Here is a 26,643-nt window from a genome sequence, read left to right as displayed (position 1 = left end):
AACCAAATTAATGTACAAATCTATAGGAACAGAAGTGGTGGATAGGCAAGAAGGGGCAATAAATTCTGGAGAGGGGGAAAGTTGGGAACCTGCCCTGCAGCAGGGAAGGTACTGTGGCTGTCATCTGAAAGCGATCACTGAGATGAACTAGAGTGGGGTGAAGGTACCAGTAGCCCTGACCCATGATGTTTAGATATGTTTAATTAGTTCTGTGTACACTTTGCCATTAATATTGTTCTCTTTAAGGCTCCCTTCACATCCTTGTTCCTCAGGCTGTAGATCAGCGGATTCAGCATAGGGGTCAGAGCACCATAGAACACAGAAATTATTTTGTCTTGGTCTGCGGTAGATTTGGATTGTGGGCGCAAGTACATGACCATGGCTGTGCCGTAGAATATACTGACCACAGCCAGGTGGGAGCCACAGGTGGAAAATGCTTTGCTTCTGCCCTGGGCTGAACGAATCCGCAGCACGGCCAAGCCAATGCGCAAATACGTTACCAGGATGAAGAGAAAGGGTCCTACAAGGACCAGTAGTCCTGAAACCCAGGTGGCAATTTCATTGTTGTGAATATCAGAACAAACCAGTTTGAGGAGTGCTTGTAGTTCACATACAAAATGATTGATGATGTGTCTACAAAAACTCTTTGGCTTCATCAGTGCTGGGACCAGAGTCAGCAGTAATGCGCTAGCCCAGGATGCTGCTGCCAACTGGATGCACACCTTCCTGTCTATGATCAGAGGGTATTGCAGTGGGTTGCAGATGGCCACAAAGCGGTCATACGCCATGACAGCCAACAGGAGACACTCAGTCATGCCCAGGTAAAGAGAAATATAGCCTTGGGTGAAGCATCTCTTGTAAGATACCGTGGGTTTCTCTACAAAGGAATATGCCAGAATCTGGGGGATTGAGCTGGAGGAGTAGCAGATGTCAAGGAAGGAGAGGTTGCTGAGGAAGAAGTACATGGGGGTGTGGAGTTGGTGGTCAGCCGTGATTAGCAGCACTATGAGGCCATTTCCTAGAAGGGTCACAATGTAGACAATCAGCAGCAGACTGAAGAAGGGGACCTTTGCTTGGGGATGAAGGGAGAGTCCCAGAAGGATGAATTCACCCACCAGTGTCTCGTTGTCCCCTGCCATGGTGCTACCTGGACTTAATTTCTGTGAACAGACATGATATAAATAAAGCAGCTGAATGTTGTAATGACTGCTCAATAAATTAGATGTTTCCATAAAAGAAGAAATCTGGATTTATCGATGAGCAATGGTTGCATTTTATTCAAGAAAGGTAACAGAGGTCCTAGGGTTTGTTGGACCAGTAAGACTCTTTTCTGCTGTGTACTTCTCATGGCAGTTGTATGCAGTGTTTTGCATCAGCTGTTAAGAAGCACGAGGTGGGGTGAGGCGAGTGGCGGGATGTAAGACTCAGGGACAATGGGAGTGCTGAGGAATCACACATGCAACAGCCACTCTGGCAGCTTGGATCATTTGTGTAGAGCTAGCTAGCTCTAAGTGTTATGACGGTGGTTCTACTGCATATCCTCATGCAGACCTTGCACACCACTGTCTGTGTGCAGTGCAGCAGCTGAAGTTTAAAGAGGGTCACTAATGCAACTGTAATATAAAAATGCCTCTGTGCATTTTTTGGATATACCTGTTTCATAAAGGCCCATTTGACTTAGAGGGTCATAGAATCATAGAAAATTAGGATTGGAAGGGACCTCAGGAGGTCATCTAATCCAACTCCCTGGTCAAGCAGGTCAAAGCAGGACCATCCCCAACTAGATCATCCCAGTCAAAGCTTTGTCTAGCTGGGTCTTGAAAACTTCCAAGGATGGAGATTGCACCCGCTCTTTGGGTAACTTGTTCCAGTATTTACTACCCTCCTAGTGAGAAAATTCTTCCTAATATCTAACTTAAACTTCCCTTGCTGCAACTTGAAACTATTGCTCCTTGTTCTGAGAACAGTCCAGCTCCATCCTCTTTCGAACCCCCCTTCAGGTAACTAAAGGCTGCTATTAAATCCCACATCAGTCTTCTCTTCTCTAGACTAAATAAGCCCAGTTCCCTCAGCCTGTCCTCATAAGTCATGTGCCCCAGCCCTCTCACCATTTTTGTTGTCCTCTGCTGGATTCTCTCCTATTTGTTCACATTCTTTCTGTAGCAGGGGGCCCAAAACTGAACACAGTACTCCAGATGCAGCCTCACCAGTGATGAATAGAAGGAAATAATTGCTTCCCTGGACCTACTGGGAACACACCTACCAATGCAAAAAAAGTTATGTTTTTACAATAAGAATTCCTTAAATTGAAGAGGTATTAACATCTCTACCACAGCCATGTGAGTGGAGGCAAAGTCAGCTCTGCAACAAGAGATCTCAATGCACTCTCGAGTAGGGCCAGAGTGTTGCAGCCAGGTAATTGCAGCCAGTCTGGCAGTTGCACTGTATGCAAATCAACACGGAGGGTCAAATCACTACTTCCCCAAAATGATTGATTAAAAAAAAAAAACTGAAGCAGTTTGGAGCTAATGGGAAAAATGGTTCTGGTCAAATCTGTGTACTCCCAATAGCACACTAGAATGGGGAAATGCCTACCAGCTCACCCAGAGCAACGAACAGAACCATGCAGCCTTGTTTTAAACACTTGCCCTGGACATCCTCCCTTTGATCAAGTAATCACTTTGCCCAATTTTTAATGAAAGACTCGGGGTGCATGTTTTAAATGAGAACTGCTTTCTGACCCTTCCTCCCCCTACCCAATTCTTCACGGTTCTCAGCTGATACTGAATCTTGCAGCCAACCAAGTATGCCAAAGGCTCCCCCCGCAAATGCCAGGCCACACATTGCTAACATGCTCTTCTATCTCCCGCCACTGTGCAATGGACACAAACTGAATGGCTGACCAGTGCAGAAATCAGTGATACCTGCAGGTCAGTAAGTGCTCCTCCTAGACTTTTTAGGTGGATCTGGGAAGAGACCTTCATGGGGCACTAGAGTGTATTGCCTGGGAGAAACACTCACAGGTCCTCATGCACCTCTGCTCCAGCATCTCCATAGCAATATCTGCAGCTTGGAAGCTGGAGTTACAGGTTGTACTTGGAACTTTGTGAGGCATCGAGTGTGCTCAGGTAGGTCTGGGTCTTAGGGAGCACCTCCTGTCACAGGGGAAAGACTGGGATTCCAGAATGGGGCAGAACAAGTAGAGAGTTAGCAACACCAGAAGCAAAGACTTCTCCCCTCACCTTTCGGCACCATCCAAGGGAGCAGGGGGAGCAGGAATGAAGAAAAGGCAGATCCTGTGCAGAGCGCTGAGTGCAGAACTTCTAACTGCTGCATTAAACAAAAATGGGGATGGTCCCTTATTTAACCCAGAGAGTGGATCAAAGCCAGCACGGTCACCTTGACAGGAGATGGGAAATCTTTGTAGAAGGAATCGCCCAAGCATACTCTGTGGATGAGAACTTGGAGAGTTGAGTGTTCTTTGCGATTAGCTTTATCCCCACAGAAGGAATCCACCATCTTTCCTACTACACTCTGCAAGGGGCCTGGCAGAACAGGTGTCTATGATGAGATTCTTCTGTGTGTTATGGCCTGACTCACTATTTCTGCAGAGTATGGAGCTGGTTCAGCATGACACATAAGACTGGCTGCTAATTGGACCTGCGGGATTCAGGAACTGCAGAATCAACTAGGAGAGTATGGGTATGACAAAGCCCATGAGGCTCTAGGAGACAGATCTAGGATCATTATGTGATATCCATTACCAGTGGAGTATAGATTCAGACATGTTCTCCAAGTGTGGAATGAATGAGCCACTCAAAGGTAATACAGGGACAGTGTGCACACCAAATGTTTCTGAGCTTGACATTAGATTCTGAGACCTTGTAATGTATCCCCAATTTGTTTAACTCAGAAAAAGTAAACTTTTCTTTTCACATACCCAATATGTTTACCCAGTAAACAATGCAGTAGAATTAGAAAAAGTGTAAAAGGGGGGGGATCAAAATGATCAAGGGCGTAGAGCATTTGCCATGCCAAGAGAGCCTAAAAAGGCTAAGACTTTTCAGTTTGGAAAGAAGAAGGCTGAGTGGAGGATAAGATAGAGATCTGTTAAAAAAATCAGGAGGGGCATGGAGTAGTGACAATGGTGCTGTTGTTCACCAAGGTCCATGTCGCAGAGCTCTCAGGTGCCCTGCGACTGAGAGCAGAAATGGCTCGGGAGAGACCCCTAGTGGTGGGAAGGGGGAAGCGCAGCTGCCAGTCACCAGGACTGCAGGTGCTGGTTGCCCTAGCAACCAGGGAAACCTAGAGCCAGGAAGGGGCGGAGCTTAGCCCTCCTGGCCTTCTGCCTGAGCTTAAGGAGGGCAGTTCCCCTCGGCAGCCCACGGAGGAGGAACTCAGTCAGAACAAAGGGGAGAATTCTGACGGTGGGAACATCCCCTGGTTCCGGCTGGGGGTTGATGCATTCTCTCTCTCTCTCTCTCGCTCTCTCGCTCTCTCGCTCTGGTAGGGAGAGATTTGTATTTTGACCAGAACGGTCTAGCTTTTATGTTGTAGCCCAGGGGCTTTGTGTTTTGTGTTTTCTGTTTTACCGGAGGACCGGGTGAGGCTATAAGGGGTTGGAGGAGGCCTCATAGGAGCTCCATGATAGTGTGGGGTCTCCTGGTGCTGAAGGGGGCTCAGCTTTGTTTGGGGTGCATTGGCCCAGCCCTGGAGCTAGGGGGGCAGCGAAGAGCCCTGACTAGGGGGCAGTGAGAAGCCCAGAGCTAGGGGGGCAGCAAAGAGCCCTGACTAGGGGGCAGCGAGAGGCCCCGGAGCCAGGGGGCAGTGAGGAGCCCCAGAGCCAAAGGAAGGGGGCCAGGGAGGAGCTCCAGAGTTAGGGGGCAGTGAGGAGCCCCAGAGTTGACACGGGCGAGAAGGCCGGGAGCGGGCAGTGCGGGACAGGCTAGAAGGCACCGGTAGGGGCGCAGACTCTGAGATGAGCTAGAAGGCACCGGCCAGGGTACAGATGGAGGGATAAGCCAGAGGGCGTCCGTGCGGCAGGGAGTAGGACAGACCTGAACAACACCGGCTACATCTGTGAGGCTTGGGCTGCGGTATAAGGGGAGGACAGGAGCCACAGATAGTGCCTAAGGCACCAAGACCAAAAATAGGCATCCTCCCGTTTGATTAAGATCTTTCAATCAATCAAAATAACAACAAGGCATGGCAGGCGAGAAGGCGGGCAGTTGGCCCTGGATCGGTGTGGCAGGGCCATGAATAGACGGCCCCAGGGAGGCACCACTGTCACAGTCCATAATACTAGAACTAAGGGGCACTGACCGAAATTAGTGGGTAAAAGGTTTAAAAGGAACAAGAGAAAACATATTTTCTAATACAACACATAGTGAACTTATGAAATTTGTTACTATAGGGGGTGGTAGAGACAGATAACATAGCCAGGTTTCAAAAACAGCCGGGATATATTCATGGATAGATCTATTAATAGCTATCGAAGAAAATGGTTGGAGATGTTTCCTCTGGCATCTCTAACCCTATAATGCTGGATGCCAGGGAGGGTACTGAATGGGGGACAGATCACTCTAGTGATATCTGGTGCAGTACTGTCCTTGTAAAGTATCCACTTCTGCCACTGCCAGAGTCAGAATATTGGTCTGATCAGGGGTGACACGAGCCTCTTCCTGGTGGGTGGACTGAGGTGGGCTAGACAGAAAATGGTGGAGGCTGCGCTATACATCTTTTGGCTAAACATACTTATTCAGCTGGGCCAAAAGTGCCGCACCTCTGTTGGCTGTGGGCAGGAGCGGGGCAAGCTCAGCTGTGCCGGGTGGCTGGTGGTAGCCCAGGTGGGGGTATGGGGAGGGAGAAGCTTGGACAGGGCCAGCTCTGGAAAGGGTGGCTATGGAGAGGCTAAGGTAAATTGTGGGGTAACTATAGCTCCCTGCAAGCTCCCCCTAGTGCTGCCCCTGGTTCTGACCCAGTATGGCATGTCTTATGTTCTTATGTGATCTTTGGGGCTTTTGCCATTTTAAATTCCACCCCAACTGAAACTTTTTTGGGCAGCTGAAGAAAAAGAGTTTTTTGCTAGTTCAAACCAGCTGTCTGTCTCAGTCCCAGCTCATTGCAGCATGGACTACTGTTCTAACTCAAGCTAAGCTTAGCCCTTTTCACTTCAGAGCATCTCTCCCAGTTAAATTCTTGTGCACTTTCAGAAAGACACATTTATCATTTTCACTTTTGGTAATCCTAAAATTTTTTAATCCTAGGTTTTTTGTTTGTTAATTTTTTTAGGTCAGAATGAATCAAACATGTAGGGCAACTTAAAGTCTGGACACTGTTTCCTTGATTCTGCATACCATTGAGAAGATACTGGACAGTGTGAGAAGGTTAGTTAGCCACAGAAATGAGCTGTGATGGAAAGGAACATTAAGAGGTTGTTTGCATGGGTCATTTTACTGAACATCTTGCATTAAGTGTTTCTAAAAGCCTTTTCTGACCATAAGTTGCCATGGCAATGATTAGGATTCTTTGCAGCTTTTACCCAACCTGTCTGAAAGTCAACCTTCTCTCCTCGGAGCCCCCCATACTCATTCAAGTAACATCTTGAGATATTACCTTGTCTCAACTCAGTTTTCGCCTTCATGAACCTTTTTCCTTCAGAGCAATACTTTGGCCATCTCAGGCACCTGAACCTACCCACCAAGCATTCTGCCTCATGTACAGACTCTCCACACCACCCTTCCAAACTCATTTCTCACCACCATGATGCTCACAGCACATCTAGCTCCCTTCTCTGCACGGTTAGATCCTATCCCACACACCTTGAATCTCAGAACTATGCCCCCTGCCCATTGCCTTGTATCTAATACTCCTCCCCTCTTCCCTCACAACTGCCCCACCAGCTACTCCTGTCTTAGCTGCCCTCTCCCACAGTTCTGCCAGGAGTTCAGCAAGGGGGTAGTCAATGTTTCACCCAGAATATAAGGGTGAGTATTGTGGCAAGACTTGGGGAAACGGGGATACCTTCACTCAGTCGGACCTGCTACCCTACCCTGCTCAGCAACCTCCCAGTCCAAGTCACCTGCCATGCCTTGCTGGGAAAAAAAGCATTTATTTGGAAGGTGTCTAACCCATGCCCAAAGCAAAGGACTCAATGAGCCCTAAGGCAATGTCTTACTGCCTGACAGAGCTCTCAGCATTTCCTATCCAGGTCATCACTTCACCAATTTTCTCCTTTCCTCTCTCTTTCAGTCCAAATACCTCAAACTCAGGGTTACTTACTACCAGAGGTCTACCACTAGGTTTTACAGCCACTCTGCTTGATACCATGTGCCACTGCAGTCAACCCAGGGGTTTTCATACCTGCATCTCTAGCCTTCCTTATGGAAAATATATTAGGCAGAGTATTGGGATACTTCATTATGCAGCCTCCACTTCTCACCTTTCAGCCACTCCTGATGCATCAGGTACCTGTCAAACATAAAGACAAAAAGAAGAAGAATCCTCACTTTAAACTTCTTCTCCACCTTGGGGTGACATGCACCGTTCACCCCACAGACGCACCATTTATCACAGCAGGAGCAAAAGGAAAAATCACAACAAAACTTCTGCCCCTTCCCAGGGCTACTTACAGGGCCTTCTCTTCTTCTAGCAGACCAGACCTTACTTTCCAGGCTCCCTTTTTAGTAATAGGGGCTGGACTCCTTTTTACAGTACTTTCTCCTGCCCGTCTTCATCATACATGATACACCATGGCTTCCACCTGGCCATGCTGTCTCAGTGCCTCATGGGAGACCCAGTCCAGCCATGAAGCTTATCCCCTAGAAAATGCTGGGGATATGAATCTAGCAACTCCAGATCTCTGGAGGCCCTGCACCAGCTCAGGCATACACAGGGTAAAGTAAAACCAACCCACAATAAGCTGTATCTATTCAATGACATACTGAAATATTCTGAGTCCATAATCTTTAAAGGATCCAACCCAGGGTCTGCTTTCATGCATTCTCCAGTATGAGACCATGGATTCCAGAGCACATAGCTTAAACTCACAGGTCAAATTAAAAGAGCTGGCTTTTCTCTATATGTGACCTTTTCATAGGAAATGAGCAAAATTTTCTGAAACAAATGCCATTTTAAATACATGCTTCCACCCTGAAATGAAGGTCATATTACTTTGAACTGAACTACCAATACAAATTAATTGTTTTTTGAAAAAAAAAACAGAATGGAAGGAAGGTGCAGTTATATGGTTCATCAAAGTGGCATTTAGGTAGATCAAAAATTTCCATCAAGTTGGTAAAAAGTAAGGCTGTCAAACAATTAAAAAAAAAACTGATCATGATTAGTTGCACAATTAAAAAAAGTAGTCACAATTAACTGCGATTTTAATTGCACAGCTAAAAACTCAAAATTATGCACAGACAAACTCAAAGTTATGCAAAATCATTCCAGTACTTTGTATCATGGGGGGGAAGGTGTGTGTATGTATGTGTGTGTGTATGTGTGTGTGTGTGTGTGTGCGCGCGCGTGTGTGTGTGTGTGTGTGTGTAGGGGAATTTATGAAGTTGTGGGGGATTGTGTGTGTAGGGGAGGGCTTGGGGCCCAGGGTGGAGGGTTTCTGCATATCCTGGCAGGATGTAGGGTACTGTGGTCAAGAGCGAAGGGCAGCAGCAGGGCTGGCGGGGGGGTGCTGTTGCATGGGAGTAAGGGGCAGGCACACACACCGCCCAACAGGTAAGTGTGCGGGGGAGAGGGGAGGGAAGGGGCAAAGGAGGCAGATGGAGGCCTCCATGGTAAGGGAGAGAGTGAAGCAAAGGGCTGGGCTGGGGTGAATGGGGCTGGGGCAGGTCACAGGATGGAGTTGCTGGTGGCTTGTCCAGGAGTCTGGGTGGGGGGAAGGCACTCCTGCCACTGTGTGCACCCCTGAGGGAGGCATGAAGGGCATGTGCCCCCTGGATTTGTGCGTGGGTTGGAGGTGGGCTGCCACTGTGCACAAGGCTCCGTGCCCCATTGCCATTGTCCCGGGAGTCACACAATGCCATGCTGTGCTTCCCACCACCAGGCACATAGGGGCAGGCACATAGGGGACATGGCACAGCCAGCACATGGCTGCTGGGGCAAAGACAGCAGGGTGCAGAACCCGAGCCAACAGTGGCAGCCCACCTCCAGCCCACACAAATCCAGGGGGCCAGCCATGCCTCCTCTGGGGTGCACACAGAAGAAAAAGTCCCCTGAGCCTCTGGACAAGGTGCCCACGGCTTCATCCTATGATCTGTCATGACTCTGGCCCTGGGGCCACATTCACCCAAGCCCGCCCCTGCCGCTGCCTCACTCCCTCCCTCACTGTGGGGACCTCGATCTGCCCTCCCACAACACACCTTCCCTCCCCAAGCCCCTTTCCCTTTACAGACTTGCCTGCTGGGTGATGCTCCACATGCTGCCGGTTGCATTCCTGGCTGCCCGCAGGCTGTGGCTACGTGTCTCTTTCTCTGTGAGCACTCCTCCCTGCCCTGTCTAGATCCTGCACCCAGGCTGCTGTCCTCTGCTTTGCCACTGCTGCCCTGTGGAGCACCTGGAGCAGCAGTGATGGTGGCGGAGCAGAGCCTGGGCATGGGCTCCAAAACCACTTGCATGATTAACGCGTTGCAAAAATTAAAACAAACAATGATGAACACATTAATCGTGCACGTTAATCACAATTAATTGACAGCCCTAGTAAAATGTTCTCACCATAATGCCCTTTCAATAATAAATTTAAAGTGGCTTGGAGTAAGTCGCAGCTAAAGGGCAAACATTTCTATTTCAAACCTTTTTTCAGGCATATGCACAGCAGAATGTAGGCATCCCTGCTGTATTAACAATTGCTGTGAGTGTATTTAGAGCACAGGCTGAAATTATCAGATTAGGTGGGAGAAAACTCCACTTGCGACTTGTCGAGAAGATATAGGATTCTGAAAAAGGGAGGTGCATAAGGTATGGCACATCATCACATAGAGCACAACTTTTTTTTTTTTTGGTTAAAGATAAGCTAAAAAGCTTTATTAACATGCTAGAAGCCTGGCTTATTCAATCTAAGCTGAAACCAAAAACAAATATAATTTTATTGGAATGTACAATAATTTCCCAGATTATATGTACAGTTTAAAAAATACAAACCAGGCAAAAATAGTCAAAAGATATTGTTTCATTAATTCTGTAGTCATTATAGATAAATGTTTCATAGTTTCATAGTTGGTAGGGTTGGAAGGGACCTGAGAAGATCATCAAGTCCGATGCCCTGCCATGGGCAGGAAAGGATGCTGGGGCCAAACAACCCTGGCCAGGTGTCTATCTAGCCTCCTTTTGAAGACCCCCAGGGTAGGAGCGAGCACCACTTCCTTTGGAAGTTGGTTCCAGATCCTAGCCGCCCTGACTGTGAAGCAGTGCCTCCTGATATCTAGCCTGAATCTACTCTCCGTCAACTTATGGCTGTTATTCCTTGTTACTCCCAGTAGTGCTCGGGGGAACAGGGACTCTCCCATTGCCTGCTGGTCTCCCTTGGCCAGTTTGTAGATGGCCACTAGATCCCCCCTCAGCCTTCTCCTGTGGAGTCAGAACAGATTCAGGTCCCGTAGCCTCTCCTTGTAGGGCCTCGCCTGCTGCCCCCTGATCATGCAAATGGCCCTCCTCTGGACCCTCTCCATGTTGTCCACATCCCTCCTGAAGTGAGACACCCAGAACTGGATGCAGCACTCCAACTGCAGCCTGACCAATATCATATAGAGGGGGAAGATCACCTCTTTGGACCTGCTCACGATGCATCTGTGGATGCATGACAAGATGCAGTTAGCCTTCCTGACTACATCGGTGGCCCATGTTCATCCTGGAGTCTATGATGACTCCAAGATCCTTTTTTGCCACTGCGCTGACAAGAAGGGAGTTCCCCAGCCTGTAGGTCTGCTGCTAGTTCTGCCTCCACATGTGCATCACCTTTCACTTGTCAGTATTGAATCCCATCTTGTTCTCATCTGCCCACCCCTGTAATCTGTCCAGATCCAATTGCAGTCTGTCCCTCCCTTCAAGCGTGCCCATGTCTTCCTCTAAAAGAATGTATGTCTCTTATGAAGATTCATAAGATAAAATCTAGTTTTCTTGAGTCTCTTGACACTGCCTTCAGTACTTCACTATCAGTCACTTCTACACCTGAGTTGTTATTGCCACACCTGAGTTAACTTTTTGAGCTAAAGCTAAAAACAGTCTGCAGGGCTATGAAACAGGAGAAAGAGACACATTACCAGCTATGGCTAACAAAGGAAAAAGTTGCAGAAGAAAAGATAGTTTGAATAGTGGAACATAAAGACCATTAACACCCAGGAAGTGAAGAGAGACTAGCAAGAATCAGATAAATTAGAATGAGTCATGACATTTTTGTGCCAAATTAATTAATTAGTTAATCAGTTTAGCAGAAAGGGGTGGGTAAAACAGATTAGTGATGTCGTCCTGCTTCTCTGACGGATGTCTTCTTCATCAGAATCTGAGGTCTGTTCCCACTGATGTTTGGATTCTCAAATCACTAGTATAACTGGTGCCCCCAGTTGCCTGGAGGCTTTGCTGGTCACTCTCTGGTCTGGTTCTGGAGCGGTTTGGCTACTCTCACAGAAACCAACCCCACTCAGCAGCTGTACTCCACAGCTCAAGACCTCATGAGCTCTCAAGTACATGGTGGGGTGTGGAGGTGTTTAGGGTGGAGTGTGCGTGTTTATGTGGTGGGGTGTGGAGGGAGTTTGTGAGGGGGTATGGCTGTGGGGGGGGCATAGGGTATGGTGGAGGGTTGTGTAAGCATTTGTGGGGTGTGGGTGTGTGGCCTGTAGGCAACACTGTGGGTGGGAGGTATCTGTGGGGGGGGGTGCGTGTGTGCATGCGCATGTGTGTATGCAGTTTGTGGGGGGTCCCCATATCCTTCCTCCCGCACACTCACACCCTGCCGACCCAAGCTCTGCACTGCTGCCGGCTCCCTGGGCACGGGCTCCATGCTCCCTTCAAGGTGCAGCAGCAGGTGGGGGAGCTGGTGCCTGGCTCTGAGAGCATAGCCCCTGCCAGGGTATTTCTCTCCCCGGCACTCCCCGCGCTTGCAGGGCATGGGATGGAAGCCCCAGGTACTACAGCTGGCTGCTTTCCCCACCTGAGCCCTGGGGCTTCCCTCCAGAGCCCTGCAAATGCGGGGAGTGCTGAGGAAACAAACGGCCTAGCAGAGGTTGCATGCCTTGCAGTGCAAGCCAGAGCCAGGAGCCAGAAGACAGGAACCAGCCACCAGCACCAAACAGAGCCGCTCTACCCCCCTGCCCCCACTGCTGCTGCCTCTGCTGCCTGCCCTAGCTGCATGCCAAATAGGGAGAGTGTGGGAGGGGTCCCCATATCCTTCCCCCCACACACCCACACCCTGCCCACCCAAGCTCTGCACTGCTGCCGGCTCCCTGGGCATGGGCTCCATGCTGCCGCCAGCCCCAGTCCCAGCCCCAGCTTCAAGCTCCCACCCAGCTGCAGGCCCCGACGCCCTCCCACCCCGCTTCCCTACCTGCTACCTGAAGGGAGTGGGACACCAGGGAAGCCCCATACTCTGAAGAAGCCAACATCTTCATTAACGATGTGGACATTGAAGTCAGGAGTGGACTGGCCAAGTTCGCCGATGACACCAAACTCTGGGGCAAAGCATCCACACCAGAAGATAGGCGGGTGATCCAGGCTGACCTGGACAAGCTCAGCAAATGGGCAGACGAGAACCTCATGGTATTTAACACCAATAAATGCAAGGTTCTCCACCTTGGGAGGAAGAACCTGCAGCATCCTTATAGGCTCGGCAGTGCTACATTGGATAGCACTACAGAAGAAAGAGACTTGGGGGTCATCATTGACCACAAGATGAACATGAGCCTGCAATGCGATGCTGCGGCTAGTAAAGCGACCAAAATGCTGGCGTGCATCCATAGATGCTTCTCGAGCAAATCCCGGGACGTCATTCTCCCCTTGTACTCAGCCTTGGTGAGGCCACAGCTGGAGTACTGTGTCCAGTTTTGGGCTCCGCAATTCAAAAAGGATGTGGAGAAGCTTGAGAGAGTCCAGAGGAGAGCCACGTGCATGATCAGAGGTCAGGAAAACAGATCTTACGATGACAGGCTGAGAGCCATGGGACTCTTTAGCCTGGAAAAGCGCAGGCTCAGGGGTGATCTGATGGCTACCTATAAGTTTATCGGGGTGACCACCAGGATCTGGGGGAACGTTTGTTCACCAGAGCGCCCCAAGGGATGACGAGGTCGAACGGTCACAAACTCCTGCAAGACCGTTTTAGGCTGGACATAAGGAAGAATTTCTTTACTGTCCGAGCCCCCAAGGTCTGGAACAGTCTGCCAGGGGAGGTGGTTCAAGCACCTACATTGAACACCTTCAAGAGTAAATTGGATGCTTATCTTGCTGGGATCCTATGACCCCAGCTGACTTCCTGCCCTTTGGGCAGGGGGCTGGACTCGATGATCTCCCGAGGTCCCTTCCAGCCCTAATGTCTATGAAATCTATGAAATACTAGCAGGGCCCACCTTTCCACCCATGAGGGTGGGAGTGAGGCATAATAGGATATGTTAGGGGCAGGTGTAGGCACCTCACTCCCACCCTTGTGGGAGGAAGGGCTGAGCAGACTGCAATTCGTTGTGGGACACTGCAGGCCAGATTCAAGTCCCTGGTGGACCAGATCCATCCTGTGGGCCATGTTGTGCCCATCCCTGGTCTATCCACTCTCACAGAGCACCCAGGTGTACACTGGGACGCTTCTTCAGTGTCACTTTATATCAATGGCCCCTTAATAACTTGCCACCCCACTGCTCTCCAGTCACATGTCAAAGATTTCATTCTCTGTGGTGACTAGGCCTGCCACTCATTTAAACTGCAACAATCTTTCAATCAACAGCTCTCATCTTTCACTTTTACCTCAGACCTGTCCCCTCACTCACATGTCAATCAGTCTACTTTCCCCACCAACACACAGATGACTACTACACATGCTCACTTGGGAAAAGTAGGACAGGAGTTCAATAGTTCACTCTTTTTAGGCCTTTCTCAACTGTGCATGCTTAATAACAGAGCAAGTTCAAAAACCCAAGGGTTACAAAGTCCACAGATTCCCTCAGTGCTGCCTGAATAGAAATGCCACAGCCTCTCCCAGGCAGCTGGTTTTAAAGTTTGGATGAAGCAGAAATCAAAGTTTGGAGGGGAGGGGGTGCAACTGTACCATTTAACACCCCCCACCCCCTCCATGGTTCTGTCCCCGTCCCCAGGCACAGGGTCGACACGCCTTTCAGTCCTGTACCAACAACACCCTAATACAGCCAGAAGCAGGAAGCCTGACAGAATATGGATAGGCCTTGGATCCACAGCTGCCCCAGGGAGAATACCTTAGAGCTGCAGATTAGGAAATGACAGTGCCACAATTAGCAACAATAAAGTGTCTCTCTGCTCAGTTATCGTCACTGCAGGCAAATCCTATGTAAAAGAATCAAAGTATGAGGGAGAGAGGGTTGTCCCAGGACAGAGCTCTAAGTGTGACAATCTGCAATGATGCTTAAAACTATTGTACTATAGGCAGTAGACTTGTGCGAGTCAGCAGCGATCCGATCCGGAGCCCACCTTGATCTGACTGAAGCGGCTCTGAAGCTTCTGACTGGCCTCGGAGATCCAGCCATAGGGTATAATGGGGAATCAATGAAATATCTATAACTTTGTTGTTTTTGTCTATTTGAATGAAACTTGCAGAGATGGTAGCCTCTGCTGAGAGCATAAAACCTGCCAAGTTTCAAGAAGATCAGTGCAGGGGTTTGGAGGGAACTGTACTTCAAATTCTTGAAAGCCAAACTCCTGTCACAGCTGTGTCTCACACCACAGGGGGGTCAAAACTGCATGCCTACTAGCTCTTACTGAAGCCACGAAGTCTGCCAAGTTTCAAGGACATCAGTGCAGGGGTTTGGGGGGAACTTTACCTCTAGCTGCGGACAAGCAAAACTCGTGCCATGGGTGCTGTGGGACTGACTCTGTGCACATTGTGCAACATTAAGTGCAAGAACCCCTCTGAGATGCATATCTCCCTGCAGAAGAACCATGGGAGTTGATATGTTGTGAGTTTAGCAACAACAGTCTGGACACTCCTGGGTTGAACTAACAGTCATTTGTTATTATAACTCTCTGGGATCGTTAGGGCTATGCAACGCTTCGGTCCCTGATTCGATTCATTGGAGATTCAGCCCAATTCTGTGGCCAAATCTCCAAATCTGAACCAAATCAGAGGACCCTTTAATCTCTCTGAATTGAACTGGAATCCTCCAAATCAATTTGGAGAGATTTGGACATAGAAACAGCTTTCAATGTTTTTTCTAGATACCTCTAGGTACCAAGTGGCTCATGAATGCTGCGATGCTGGGGCTCATGGAGTGTCCCACAGAAGCACAGGGGGCTCCCCAGCATGCTTGGCAGCAGACCCAAAAGTGGACCAGAAGCACTTACAGTCCATTTCCAGGCCCACCGGGAAGCATGCTGGGGCCCCCCTGAACTCCTGTGGGACACTCCATGCACTGCAGCAATCACTAGCTGAGCCTGCTACCTCAAGGTATGTAGAATAAACGTTTAAAGCTGTGTCTATGTCCGAATCACTGATTCTCTGAATCAGCATCAAATCTTCAGATTCAGATTTGGCCAAATCAAATCAGGACAATGATCAGAATCAACAAATTGAATCACTGTCCCCAATTTGGGCTGAATCCGAATCGAATAGGGCCCACTTGCACACCCCTAGTAGGCATGCCCTTAGACAGCCTGTATGTGTGTCAGGGGAGCACATCCTGGTCTCCCAGCGGCTGATTGCACGGACTGGGGAGGGTCCCCCTGCAGTCCATCTTGCTCACCAAAAAGCCCCGCAGCCGCTTTTGCTGGAAGCCCTGCTTCCCGGCTGGTGGCTCACAGGGATGGGAACCAGCGCTCCTGCCTGCCCCCTTGCCCATTGCCTAAACGAGGAACACAGCCTGATAGGGGATGCACCAGCACTCTCAGGGGGTACACATGCACCCCCTATGGATCACCACTGCTCATTTCTGGTTTGACACTTGTGCATTTTCTATATGAACTATAGGCAACTAGGAGATAATTGTAATAGAAAAGAACCACAGTAAGGGAGACAGTAATTCCTTGTAGTCACTTTTGAGAACTTAAATGACAGTGAAGGTGCTGGTTCTTTTGAAGTTTCTTTTCCATCCTGATTCTCTTCTTTCTAGCTGGGGATAGCCTGAACCCACATAACCAGAGAAGTTGGGTATCTGCCCTAGCTGGGGAGACAACCTCAGCCTAACTAAGATTCAGATCAGACCAAGTTACCTGACATCTTGTTGTCGGGTATTGCCGACCCCTGTGGACCTGACGGATGCCGCCTAGGGTGTTATCGGCTCTAATTGGGGATCTTACACGCGTATATTTCTCCTGCCACGACTTGATGTTAACAGAGTTGGTTCAGATACCTTCACGTGTAGTCCAATTATTAGTCTCACCAGCGTCCCACGAGGTCCTGAGTTTGAGGGCTCCGCCACCCCTATACCCTCACCCATTCCACCAGGTGGTGGCCAGCCAGATGGTCCGGCCACGTGTCCTCAGTTCCTCTTGAACATTGAACAAAAGAACGGTCAAAAAGAAAACATGAAAATAGAGAAGGCTCTCCTGGCCTGTGTCACTACTCGGGCTGTCTGCAGCCACACTCGAAACAAAACCTGACCTTCGTCGGGTCAGTCTCTCTTGTCGACTCTCTCTCTTTCTCTGAGAGCCCCTTGTAGAGCTTGCCACGATTTCTCTTAACCACTTAAGTCTATACTATTGGCCTGTGCCACTATTCCATGTACTACAGTACCCCAAAGTCAATAGTGCCCCTCTATTAGAGTTATTATGGTACCCTTCTCACACCGGGCTCAGCCAGCTCGCTGGTAAACAAACAGTTCTACTCCCAGGGGCCAGTAAACTGGGTTCCCAAACCCCGCTGAGGTTTTGCTGTCTGCCAGAGGCTCCTACCAGCACTCAGCGTTGCCTTTAGAGTTCCCTGCAGCGTGCACTGGCGTGCCCCCCCTCCTCCTTCTCCTCTTTCCAGTTCTGCGTTGTTGCTTCCTGCCTGTCCTGGGCTCTTCTTTAAACTGGCGTGGGAATAATCGGCCCCTCCCTTCCCAAAACACCTGGGTAAGAGGAATCCCTGCCGGGCTCCTTGGGGTTGCGGACCCGGGGCTGCTTAAACCTTTGATTAGTCTGTAAGTCTTGGAGCCTGGTGGCTCCTTCTCTGTCACACTTGTGGTGTGTGAAGCCCCCTTTTCTTTGAATATGATTCCTTCCCACTGTTGAGATTAAGAAGGAACATTACTTTCATAATAATACATAACTATAGAATGTTGTTTGGATCACTAATTTTACCATTACTCACACATCCAGAAGGGATGGCCTGCAGGTTGTAAAATACAGCCAAGCCAGCTGACACCTGGTTTCTACTGAGGGAGATAAATCAAGGAAATCTAGTCAGAGAGAGTATGGAGGGTCCTTGGAATCTACCCCAGAGACAGGAAACCATAGAGGCTATCACCGGAGAGGGCACACTGGCCACATCTACATGAGATGCTGACTGCGCAGTTGTCCCTGGTTGCCAGTACCAGGTTGAGCAGCGCTTTACCTCTTGTTGACCCATAGACTTCTTGTGTCAGATAGAAGTCATCCATGCACGAGAGGAAGCTTTGCAACTGCTCGGATTTGGCTGAGCGCTCTTCACACAAGATGTCTGGGTAGTTGAAGTGTCCCCTGACAACCATGGACCAGTAGCATGTGGCCTTAGCCAATTCCCTGGTGAACTTCTGGTCAAGCTCTTGACTTTGAGTGGGAGGTCTGTAGTAGACTCCCACCATTGTGTCTCCCGTGCCATGTTCTCCATGGATTTTAACCTAAAGAATCTCTAGTCGTCCACCCTGGTCGCCAATATTGGCTTGCAGGGATGCATAACTCTCCTTAATATAGAGAGCTACACCCTCGCCCGTTTTGTCCCCTCGATCTCTCCTGTACAGGGTATAGCCATCTATACCCGTGGTCCAGTCATGAGTGGAATCCCACCAGGTCTCCATTATCCGTATGACATTGTAATTATTTGTGTTATTGTGTTATTTGTGTTAAGCAGGAGGACAAGTTCCTCCTGTTTATTCCCCAAGCTCCTGGCATTTAAGTACAGGCAGGGAAGTGTCCCCTTGGGGGCCCTTGCCTTGCCTGCAGATTGTTCCAGGGCTGGGGCAGGGGTAGGCTCCTTTAAGTGCCTTGGCCTGCTGGCTTTGCAAGGGTTGCTCAGCAGATCAGCAGTGGTGGTAGTCCCCCCATCCCTGGCAGATCAAACCTTAAGCCTTAACCTCTATAGGAGACGGGATTTCCCTATTGAAAGGAACCAGGAGCAAAGTTGTCTAGATGAAAACCTGGAAACATGAGGCTTCTCTACAAAGAGCTTTATTTCCTCAAGAAGGATCCTATTGCTTCCCTACTGCACATCACAAACTACTTGATAGTGACAAGGTCTCCACTGGGTCCCAGTGCTGAGCACCTGCATTCAAGATACCCACTCCTGAGTATTATGTAACATCCATGCGTCATGACCTGTCCCACTCTTTTTGTTGTGTGGGGGGCTCAGTATGACCCATGGGCCTGGTCACTAAATGCACCTTGGGGAATCAAGACTTGCAAGTTAGACTAGGCAGAGTCTCTGGATATGGCTATGTATGTGAGTGCTTAGTGGGAAGACCCAATGTCCAAGACTGACAGGGATGAAAGACATGTTTCAGAGCCTGCCTCAGGCATGTCTTTTCCATCCTCAAAGCATTCAGTGTGCCATTGTTGCGAAGAAGGCTACCACCATACCAGGCTGCATTAATAGAAGTGTTGCCAGCAGATCGAGGGAAGTGATCATTCCCCTGTATTCATCACTGTTGAGACCATTTCTGGAGTATGGTGTCCAGTTTTGCTCCCTCTCCCCTCCCCCCGCCCCCCGAAAGGATGTGAACAAATTGGAGAGAGTTCAGGAGTCCAACAAAGGGCAACTAACATGGTTAGGGAGCTGGGGAACATGATTTGGGAGGAGAGGCTGAGGGAACTGGTCTTATTTAGTGTGGAGGAGAGAAGAATTAATATAATGAAAGATTTAATAAGTCTCCAGCTATCTACCTGAAGGATGGTTACAAAGAGGATGGAGCTAGACTGTTCTCAGTGATAGTGAATGACACAACAAGGAACAATGGTCTCAAGTTGCAGCAAGAGAAGTTTAGGTTAGATATTAGGAAAATCTTTCTCACTAGGAGAGCAGTAAAACACTGGAACAGGTTACCCAGAGAGGTGTGGAATCTCCATCCTTAGGGGTTTGAAGACCCAGGTAGACAAAGCTTTGCTAGGATGATCCAGTTGGGATGGTCCTGCTTTGAGCTAGGGGTTGGACTAGATGTGACCTTCTGAGGTCCCTTCAAACCCTCATTTTCTATAATTCTATGAGTCAGTGATGTCCTATACTGAGTCTAAAAGACTAATAAATGTCCTGACTTGAAGCATGTTACCAATGGGGTTCATAGAGTTAAGGAGCCATTCTGAAGAGTTATGTTCATGTGGGCAGCTGTGAGGAGGAGGTCTGTTTATCCCATTTGTCATCTGCGTGGATGAACAGACCCTTGGGTGGCTGTGATGCCGCCTAGAAACCACCCTAATCCTGCCCACACTCCCAAGTGTTTAAATAACTTCCCCTGTTTATCTTTCCTGCCATGCCTTGATGGGTTTTTTTATATTGATTGGGAGGTTGACCCTAAGCTCTGGAATGATCTCACCAGTGCCTTACCAACATAACTGATCTCTTGTAGTCTCTGGGCCCTCTGCCTGCTAGCCAGGTTACTCTGGCTCTAAGTGGTAGCCTAGGCCCACTGGCTTTCGTCTGGCCTTGCAGTCTCAGCTTCTCATCAGCTTCTGGCTGATTTCATTGCAGACTCTGGCCTCAGACTCCAGCACTCTTGGACTCAGGCTGCCTGTGTTGCACCCTCTGGGGTTGGGCTCCAACCCTTCTTGGTCTCAGCCTGCTTCTGTCTTGTGCTACTGACCCTGGCAGGGCTCAAAATCTGGCATACTCCTTTGGTATCCCTGGGACCTTCTTTTCACCCTTGCAGCCACCACCCAGTCCTCCAGTATAACATTAAAACAAAAATGCAAGCAACTGCTTTAAACTCAAACACTCAAAGCCCCCTTCTGGGTTCTCATACCACTGCCAAGCCAAATCCCCACTCACTGGCTCTCTCAGCCCTGGGAGTACCTGACATGACCTGCAGATCCTACTTCTCACCAGCCTGAGCTGGAAGGAGCTCACCTCCCTGCAGAGTTCAGGTCTGTACTACCACTCTGCCTCAGGGACCTGGCTTATATACCCTGGGATCCTCCCTTTCTGGTCAGGAGTTTTTCTAACTGGTGTGTCCTCTCAACCTCCAAAGCAACTTACTGTTGTTTCTCTGCCCAACCAGAGGAGTGCCCTTGTTGCCTAACCAGGGCTCTGTCCTATTGTTAGGCAGCTAACCCCACAATAGGCACTTGCAGCCTACGGGTCCCTAGCTGCCTGCTCCCCTGCAGCTAGCCCAGAATCTGCTGTCTTCTACCACCTGAGGACATACCTTCTCCCTTAAAGTAACAGGTGCCCCTGGCTCCCTGTTACACACTATTATGGAAAGATGTGACAGAAACATGCAATGAGAGGTTTTTCTAATGAATTGCTTTCTAGAAATGCCTGCACTTAGGGCAGAATTCTATTTCACTTCACACACCCAAATGTTAGGTCTCCAGCCACATCTGTGTGCATTTATACAGAATTTGTAATTTTGTTACAACTGCATGTGGATGTGGACACATGCCTATTGAGAATGTACAGTAAATTATGCCCTGGCTGAGCAGGCATGTCACTCCATATGTGTATAAGTCTCCAGAAAGCCAGGTAGAGGGTGTCCCAAGTTTTAGCCCCAAGAAATTGAGGCATTAGAGCAGTGCAGTAGCAAAAGTGGGGGGGGGGGAGGGGGAGCGGAGCGACTGCCCCAGGCATAGAAGCAAAAGGGCGCCAACAGGTATTTATCAGCTGGGGCAGGGCACAGGACAGAGCCATAAGTGGCTTATTGGGTGGGGCGGGGAGCGTGCTGTGTGCACTTCCAGGCAAGCATGGGGGGGCGTGTGCCCCCCGATTTGTGTGTGGGGTGAGGACAAGCTGCCACTGTGGGCTTTGCCCCAGGTGCCAAACTTCCTTGCCACAGCACTGCATTAGACTATTTGTCTTTGACTCAGACAAAGCAGGGCCTAGGCTGACTTCATCTAGAGAAAATCTGAGACAGCATTTGTTAGACCCTGACTCTATGCAGCACCCAACGACTAGGGAGACGATGATCTAATCACTCATGGATCCTGTTACTCATTAACCAGAGCAAGCAGGGAGCAAACACCAGCACACATTGCTTGCAACAGTTTTATTCAGAATGGAGATAGCTTCCGGCAAAGGTCCCGAAAAAACAACAAACTGGGGACCTGCAGTGAACATTAGTTCTTTTCACATTTTATACACCTTGATTCATGCATAGTAACATTCATTCCACCTCTGTTTCTCTTTTTGTTCCACCCATTTCTCCTCCCATCTCAAGCTCCACATCTGTTTATTGTTTACTTCATTAATATGGAATGCCTATGCATTTCATTAATTTACATGCCTCTCTGCTAAGAGCACATGTGTAAGACTTTGACCATTTTTTCTCTTGGTCAGTGGTGGTTTCTTGCTGGTTCTTTGTGGTTCTTTGCTGATTTCAGCACCATCTCCAAGGTCTTGCTTCTGCTTTATCTCCTGATGGTAGCTGGTGGGCTGCATCTTGTTCTTTTTACACAGTAAACCATGCATCCTGCACACTATCCCATTGTTAGAAAACTGCTTGCTTAAGTATTTGCAAAGTTAGTTACTCTGAATATATCATCCTGCCTTGTGACCAGCAGCTTTTGCTGAGACACAGATACAAGCCTTTATTCAGCTGCAAATCCAGTACTCCCCAATATCTAAATATTGTCACCCTAACAGCATTTTTCCAGCTTTCTAGAGCTCTAGGGGAGCTATGTTACAGTCCTCTTTTCTGTACAATATTGTAAACAGGATGTCTAGCCTTCAGCTGGAGCTCCTGGGATAACAGGGAACACAAGGAGTCAAGCAGGAGCCAGCCACAGGCAGGAAGGGCCCACCCTACTCTATACTGTGTTGACCTCAAAAAGCCTCAGAGATGCTTCTACCCCTGCTCTCAGTCCAGCCTCCCCCACTTTAGTGTCCTCTACCAGCCTGGGGGCTCCAGCCATGCTTCAACCCTACTCCCTATGATCCTAGGGTCAGCACCAGTGGCATGTGCCACACCCTTCTTTTCCAAATCCTGGATCTGCCCATCTGCTTTCAGTGCTTGTCACAGGCCTAGTCCTGCAGTTTGCTGAGAAATCCCAGGTTGTATGAAGGGAGTGGCATCACAGGGACCTAGTCAGAGAGTATGATGAATCATAGGAATCTGTCCCAGAGAAGAGAAGTCATAGAGGCTGCCACCTGGGAGGGTACTGTGAGTCCAACAAGACAAGACAGGAAAGTGCCACTGGTCCTGAACTATGACATTTGAACATATGCCAATAAGTCTACACAAATATTGTCCTTGTGGTTACTTTCCTTACAGCCTCCTTCACATCCTTGTTCCTCAAGCTGTAGATTAGGGGGTTCAACATGGGAGTGACGAGTCCATAGAATACAGCAACGAGCTTGTCCTGGTCAGAGGACAGTTTGGATTGAGGCCGCAGGTACATGAACATAGCCGTGCCATAGAATATACTGACCACCGTCAGGTGGGAGCCACAGGTGGAGAAAGCTTTGCTCCTGCTCTGAGCTGAGCGGATGTGCAGCACAGCCCGGCCAATGTGCACATATGTCACCATGATGAAGATAAAAGGTGTCACAAGGACCAGCATGCCCATGGCCAAGTTGACAAACTCATTGATGTGTGTATCAGAACATGCTAGTTTGAGCACTGCTTGAAGTTCACAGGTGAAATGGTTGATGATGTTGTGTCCACACAATTGTTTTGGCTGGATGACTACCTGAATCAGAGTCAGCAGGAAGGCGCTGACCCAGCATGCTGTTGCTAACTGCACACAGACCCTCCCACTCATGATGATGGTATAGTGCAGTGGGTCACAGATGGCTATAAAGCGGTCATAGGCCATGACAGCCAGCAGGAGACATTCCATTATACCTAGACAGAGGCAAATATAACTTTGGGCCAAACATTTGTTAAAGGAGATGGTGGGTCTCTCTGCAAAACAGTTCTCTAGGATCTGTGGGGCAGAGCTGGATGAGTAGCAGATGTCAAGGAAGGAGAGGTTGCTGAGGAAGAAGTACATGGGGGTGTGAAGCTGGCTGTCAACAACTATCAACACCACAATAAGCCCATTCCCCATCAGGGTCACCATGTAGACAATCAACAAGAGCCAGAAGAATGCAGTCTGTGCCTTGGGATGATGAGAGAGGCCCACCAGGATGAACTCTGTCACCAATGTCTCATTTCCCTCTGTCATGGCCCTCCTGAAGATTCACCTGCTGGGACAGGAATGATATGGCAGATAGTGAGTGTACTTCAAAGATGCTCTATAAAATGATAGATACTGAGCTGACTGATGATTTTCAATGCAAATATTCATTAGGTATTTCCCAACATATTTTAGATGCCTGATGATGAAAAATGTGGCTTCCTTTCAAGTATTTAACTTGGAGAAGTGGGACAGGGGGTGGGGTGTGTTTTTGTTTTTTACCAAGGAAATTTATTGGTAACATTTTCAATCACCTCCTGAAGAAGCATTAATACTGTTGACAATGGTATACATTTCTAAAGCATGAGTCTCACTGAGAAATCTTTACACTAAGGAACTCCATCCAGCTCTGCCCCAGAAGTGAGGGTGAAGGTTAACAGGACATTATCATATACATAGTGCAGTATGCAATGGGCATCAGAACTGTGGAGCCAGTGACATCAAGGGGAATCAGGTGAGCTGAGTTTGGGCTGGGGATGAAGGCAAGAATTTAAGGCAGACTACTGAGAAAGTACTAAAAATATGTTCACTAGAAGAATGGACCAAGACTTAAAACTGGCTTACTAAAAAGACTGACCAAATCAGATGACTATGTGCCAGGAACATGGGCCAATGAATGAGGCCTGTAAGCAGCTTGACCAATGGGAGGCTGATGGCTGCACAGCATGTTATCACTGCTGGAGCAGGGACTATCAATGAACCAGAAGGAGGAGTGCCACAACTAGGATCTGGTATGAACCACTCATATTGCTATGTCCCTTCTCAGGCAGGACTGGAACACAAGATCCAGCCATTACCAGAGTCTCTCAGTTGCTAGCTGAAATCAAGTCCCAATAAAGAGTTCCAAACTCTCTTTCTACAAGCAGGACATTGACATTCCCACTCAGACTTAATATGACTTGTTTGGTTTAAAATTATGGTAAAACAGCCCAGCAAATCAAAGCTTTCAGGATATTAATCCATTGGAATGATTAACCTAAGTCAGTCCATGCATGACTGCTCCACATCAGCCCCTTTCCCCACCAAAGGCCCTTTTCTAACGCAGCCCAGTACCATATCTGAGTTAAGGTTTTTAGTTAGAGCTAAAAACAGTCTGCAGGACTGTGAAATAGGAATGGGTACCAGAATTACCAGGAATGGGTACCAGACAGCAAAATTACAGAGGAAACAATAGTTTAAATAATGGAATATCAAGACTATGAAAAAGGATAGAGGGTCATTAACATCTATGGCGTGAAGCTAGATTACCAGGAACTAGGGAGATAGTCAATGACTTCAGGGCTCATTCTCATCTCAGCACTGCCTGAATACAAATGCCACTGTCCCTCCCAGGCAGTTGGTTTTACTGTTTGGGTGGAGGAAGAATGAAAGGGGGGTGCAACTGCACCAGTATACCCCTTCCCTCCACCCCCAGATCTGTCTCTGGACACCAATGGAGGGTTTGGCCTTTTATTTACAATTACTCTCTCCCCTTTTAAATCCTCACCCATTGAAAAGTGGCATGGGATAGCAATTCCTTGAGGAGAAAACTCATGAAGCAACAATAGAGAAGGAGGCATCTCTGCCTCGTACGACTGCTAGTCCTGATCTCACTGCCTTCCCTACCTCCTTATTACTACCCATACCATTCAGGGTGCAGACCCCAGGCCAGCAATGACTCTTTCTAAGTTCTGTTCCTAAGTCTGGTCTTGGGCACTCTCCCTATTGAAGAATTGGCCCCATCATACACAGCTCTAATTTACTGATCAAATCAAACAGGATTTTCCATCCACATGTGACCTGTTCACACTGGCACCCTCAACTGTTTCTATTCTTTATGATAAATTGACTTAACACTTTTGCTGAGACCCTCTTTTAGCAAAAATGATACTGTGGTATTGTAAAGAGTGGCAATTGCATTTCAGGCAGGGTAGATGAAAGCTGATGATATTTCCAATAACCTGATTCAGGGCAATGAAAAATGCCAGTCACATGCCTACTAACACATTTGATCCTCATTTCTCCAAAACAGAGTATTTTAAGTTCATTGAAGTGCCTTAGATGTAAATGGTTCTTCTCGGACTTCTTTGCAACTGAATGGGATCTGGAAATGCTTGCTTCTTGCTCAGCCCTTTGCACAGACAGACAAGAGGGCAAATGGAAATGCTCATGCTAAACCTGAAAGTGAAAAGGCCCACTCATTTCTTACCTCCTTGGCTCCTGACCAGTGTGGGATGGACTGAGTGGCTCTGACCAGTGAGGGTCAATGAGGCCTCCCAGATTGTTAGGCAGATGTAAGAGAGACCTCCTTGGGATACCAGCATTAACTGCTGCAGGAAAATATACACCCAGCTTCCGCATATCTTTGCTGCAACAGCTCCAGAGTGAGAAGCACAGCTTGCAGCCTGATGAGTCATTGTGCTCTGGCAGGTCTGAGTCCCAGGAAGTGTCTCCCATCCTGGAAGACAGACTGACACTCTAGAAAGAGTTGGGTCTAGCACAGGATCAGCAACACCAAACATTGAAAATGCTCCCCTTACCTGACAGTATCATCCAGGAAAGTCTCAGACAGAGGGGTCAGGAACAAAGCAAAGATGTTTCCAGTGCAGTTGCACACTTCAGTCCTTCATTAAAAAAGGATGGAGAGAATCTCTTCTTCAGAGATGGCTTCAGTGAGTAGATCCCATTCAACACAGTCACATCAGTAGGAGATGGGGTTTCCTGCAGAAGGGACCTGGGAGCAAACTGTCTGAATAAGGAGCTGGAGACACAAGTATTCTTTGCCAACAGCTTCATCTCCAGAGTAATGATCCTATTTCTTGCCCAGTGCCCAGCAAAAACTCAGCAATGACTTTGCCCGTGCTGGGTCCAATGTTCAGTATCTGCATTTAGAGCACCTGTATTCATTGTACTATATACTTTCCATGTGTCACAATTTGTCTCATTCCTTCTGAGGCATGTGGTGCTGCTCTGTATGACTCCTAGGTG

The 26,643-nt window shown here is 48.5% G+C and overlaps 2 protein-coding genes across 2 annotated transcripts; both read right to left on the bottom strand.

The window, feature by feature from the left end:
• Positions 1 to 203: 203 nt before the first annotated feature.
• Positions 204 to 1,139, bottom strand: LOC149863935 (olfactory receptor 13H1-like). The gene has a single exon (XM_090049739.1). The coding sequence runs from the start codon at positions 1,137 to 1,139 to the stop codon at positions 204 to 206; it is 936 nt and encodes a 311-aa protein (XP_089905865.1).
• Positions 1,140 to 22,731: 21,592 nt separating this feature from the next.
• LOC149863934 (olfactory receptor 13H1-like) lies at positions 22,732 to 23,664 on the bottom strand. Its single transcript, XM_090049738.1, has one exon. It carries the CDS (start codon positions 23,662 to 23,664, stop codon positions 22,732 to 22,734), a length of 933 nt encoding a protein of 310 aa, XP_089905864.1.
• Between the last annotated feature and the right edge of the window lie 2,979 nt (positions 23,665 to 26,643).

The sequence above is a fragment of the Crocodylus siamensis genome, chromosome 5, assembly GCF_052110815.1.
Source record: "Crocodylus siamensis isolate JL-2025a chromosome 5, ASM5211081v1, whole genome shotgun sequence".
In the NCBI taxonomy this organism is placed as follows: Eukaryota; Metazoa; Chordata; order Crocodylia; family Crocodylidae; genus Crocodylus; species Crocodylus siamensis.
The sequence above is the reverse complement of the archived record's forward strand: the minus strand, read 5'-3'. Positions and strand labels throughout refer to the sequence as shown.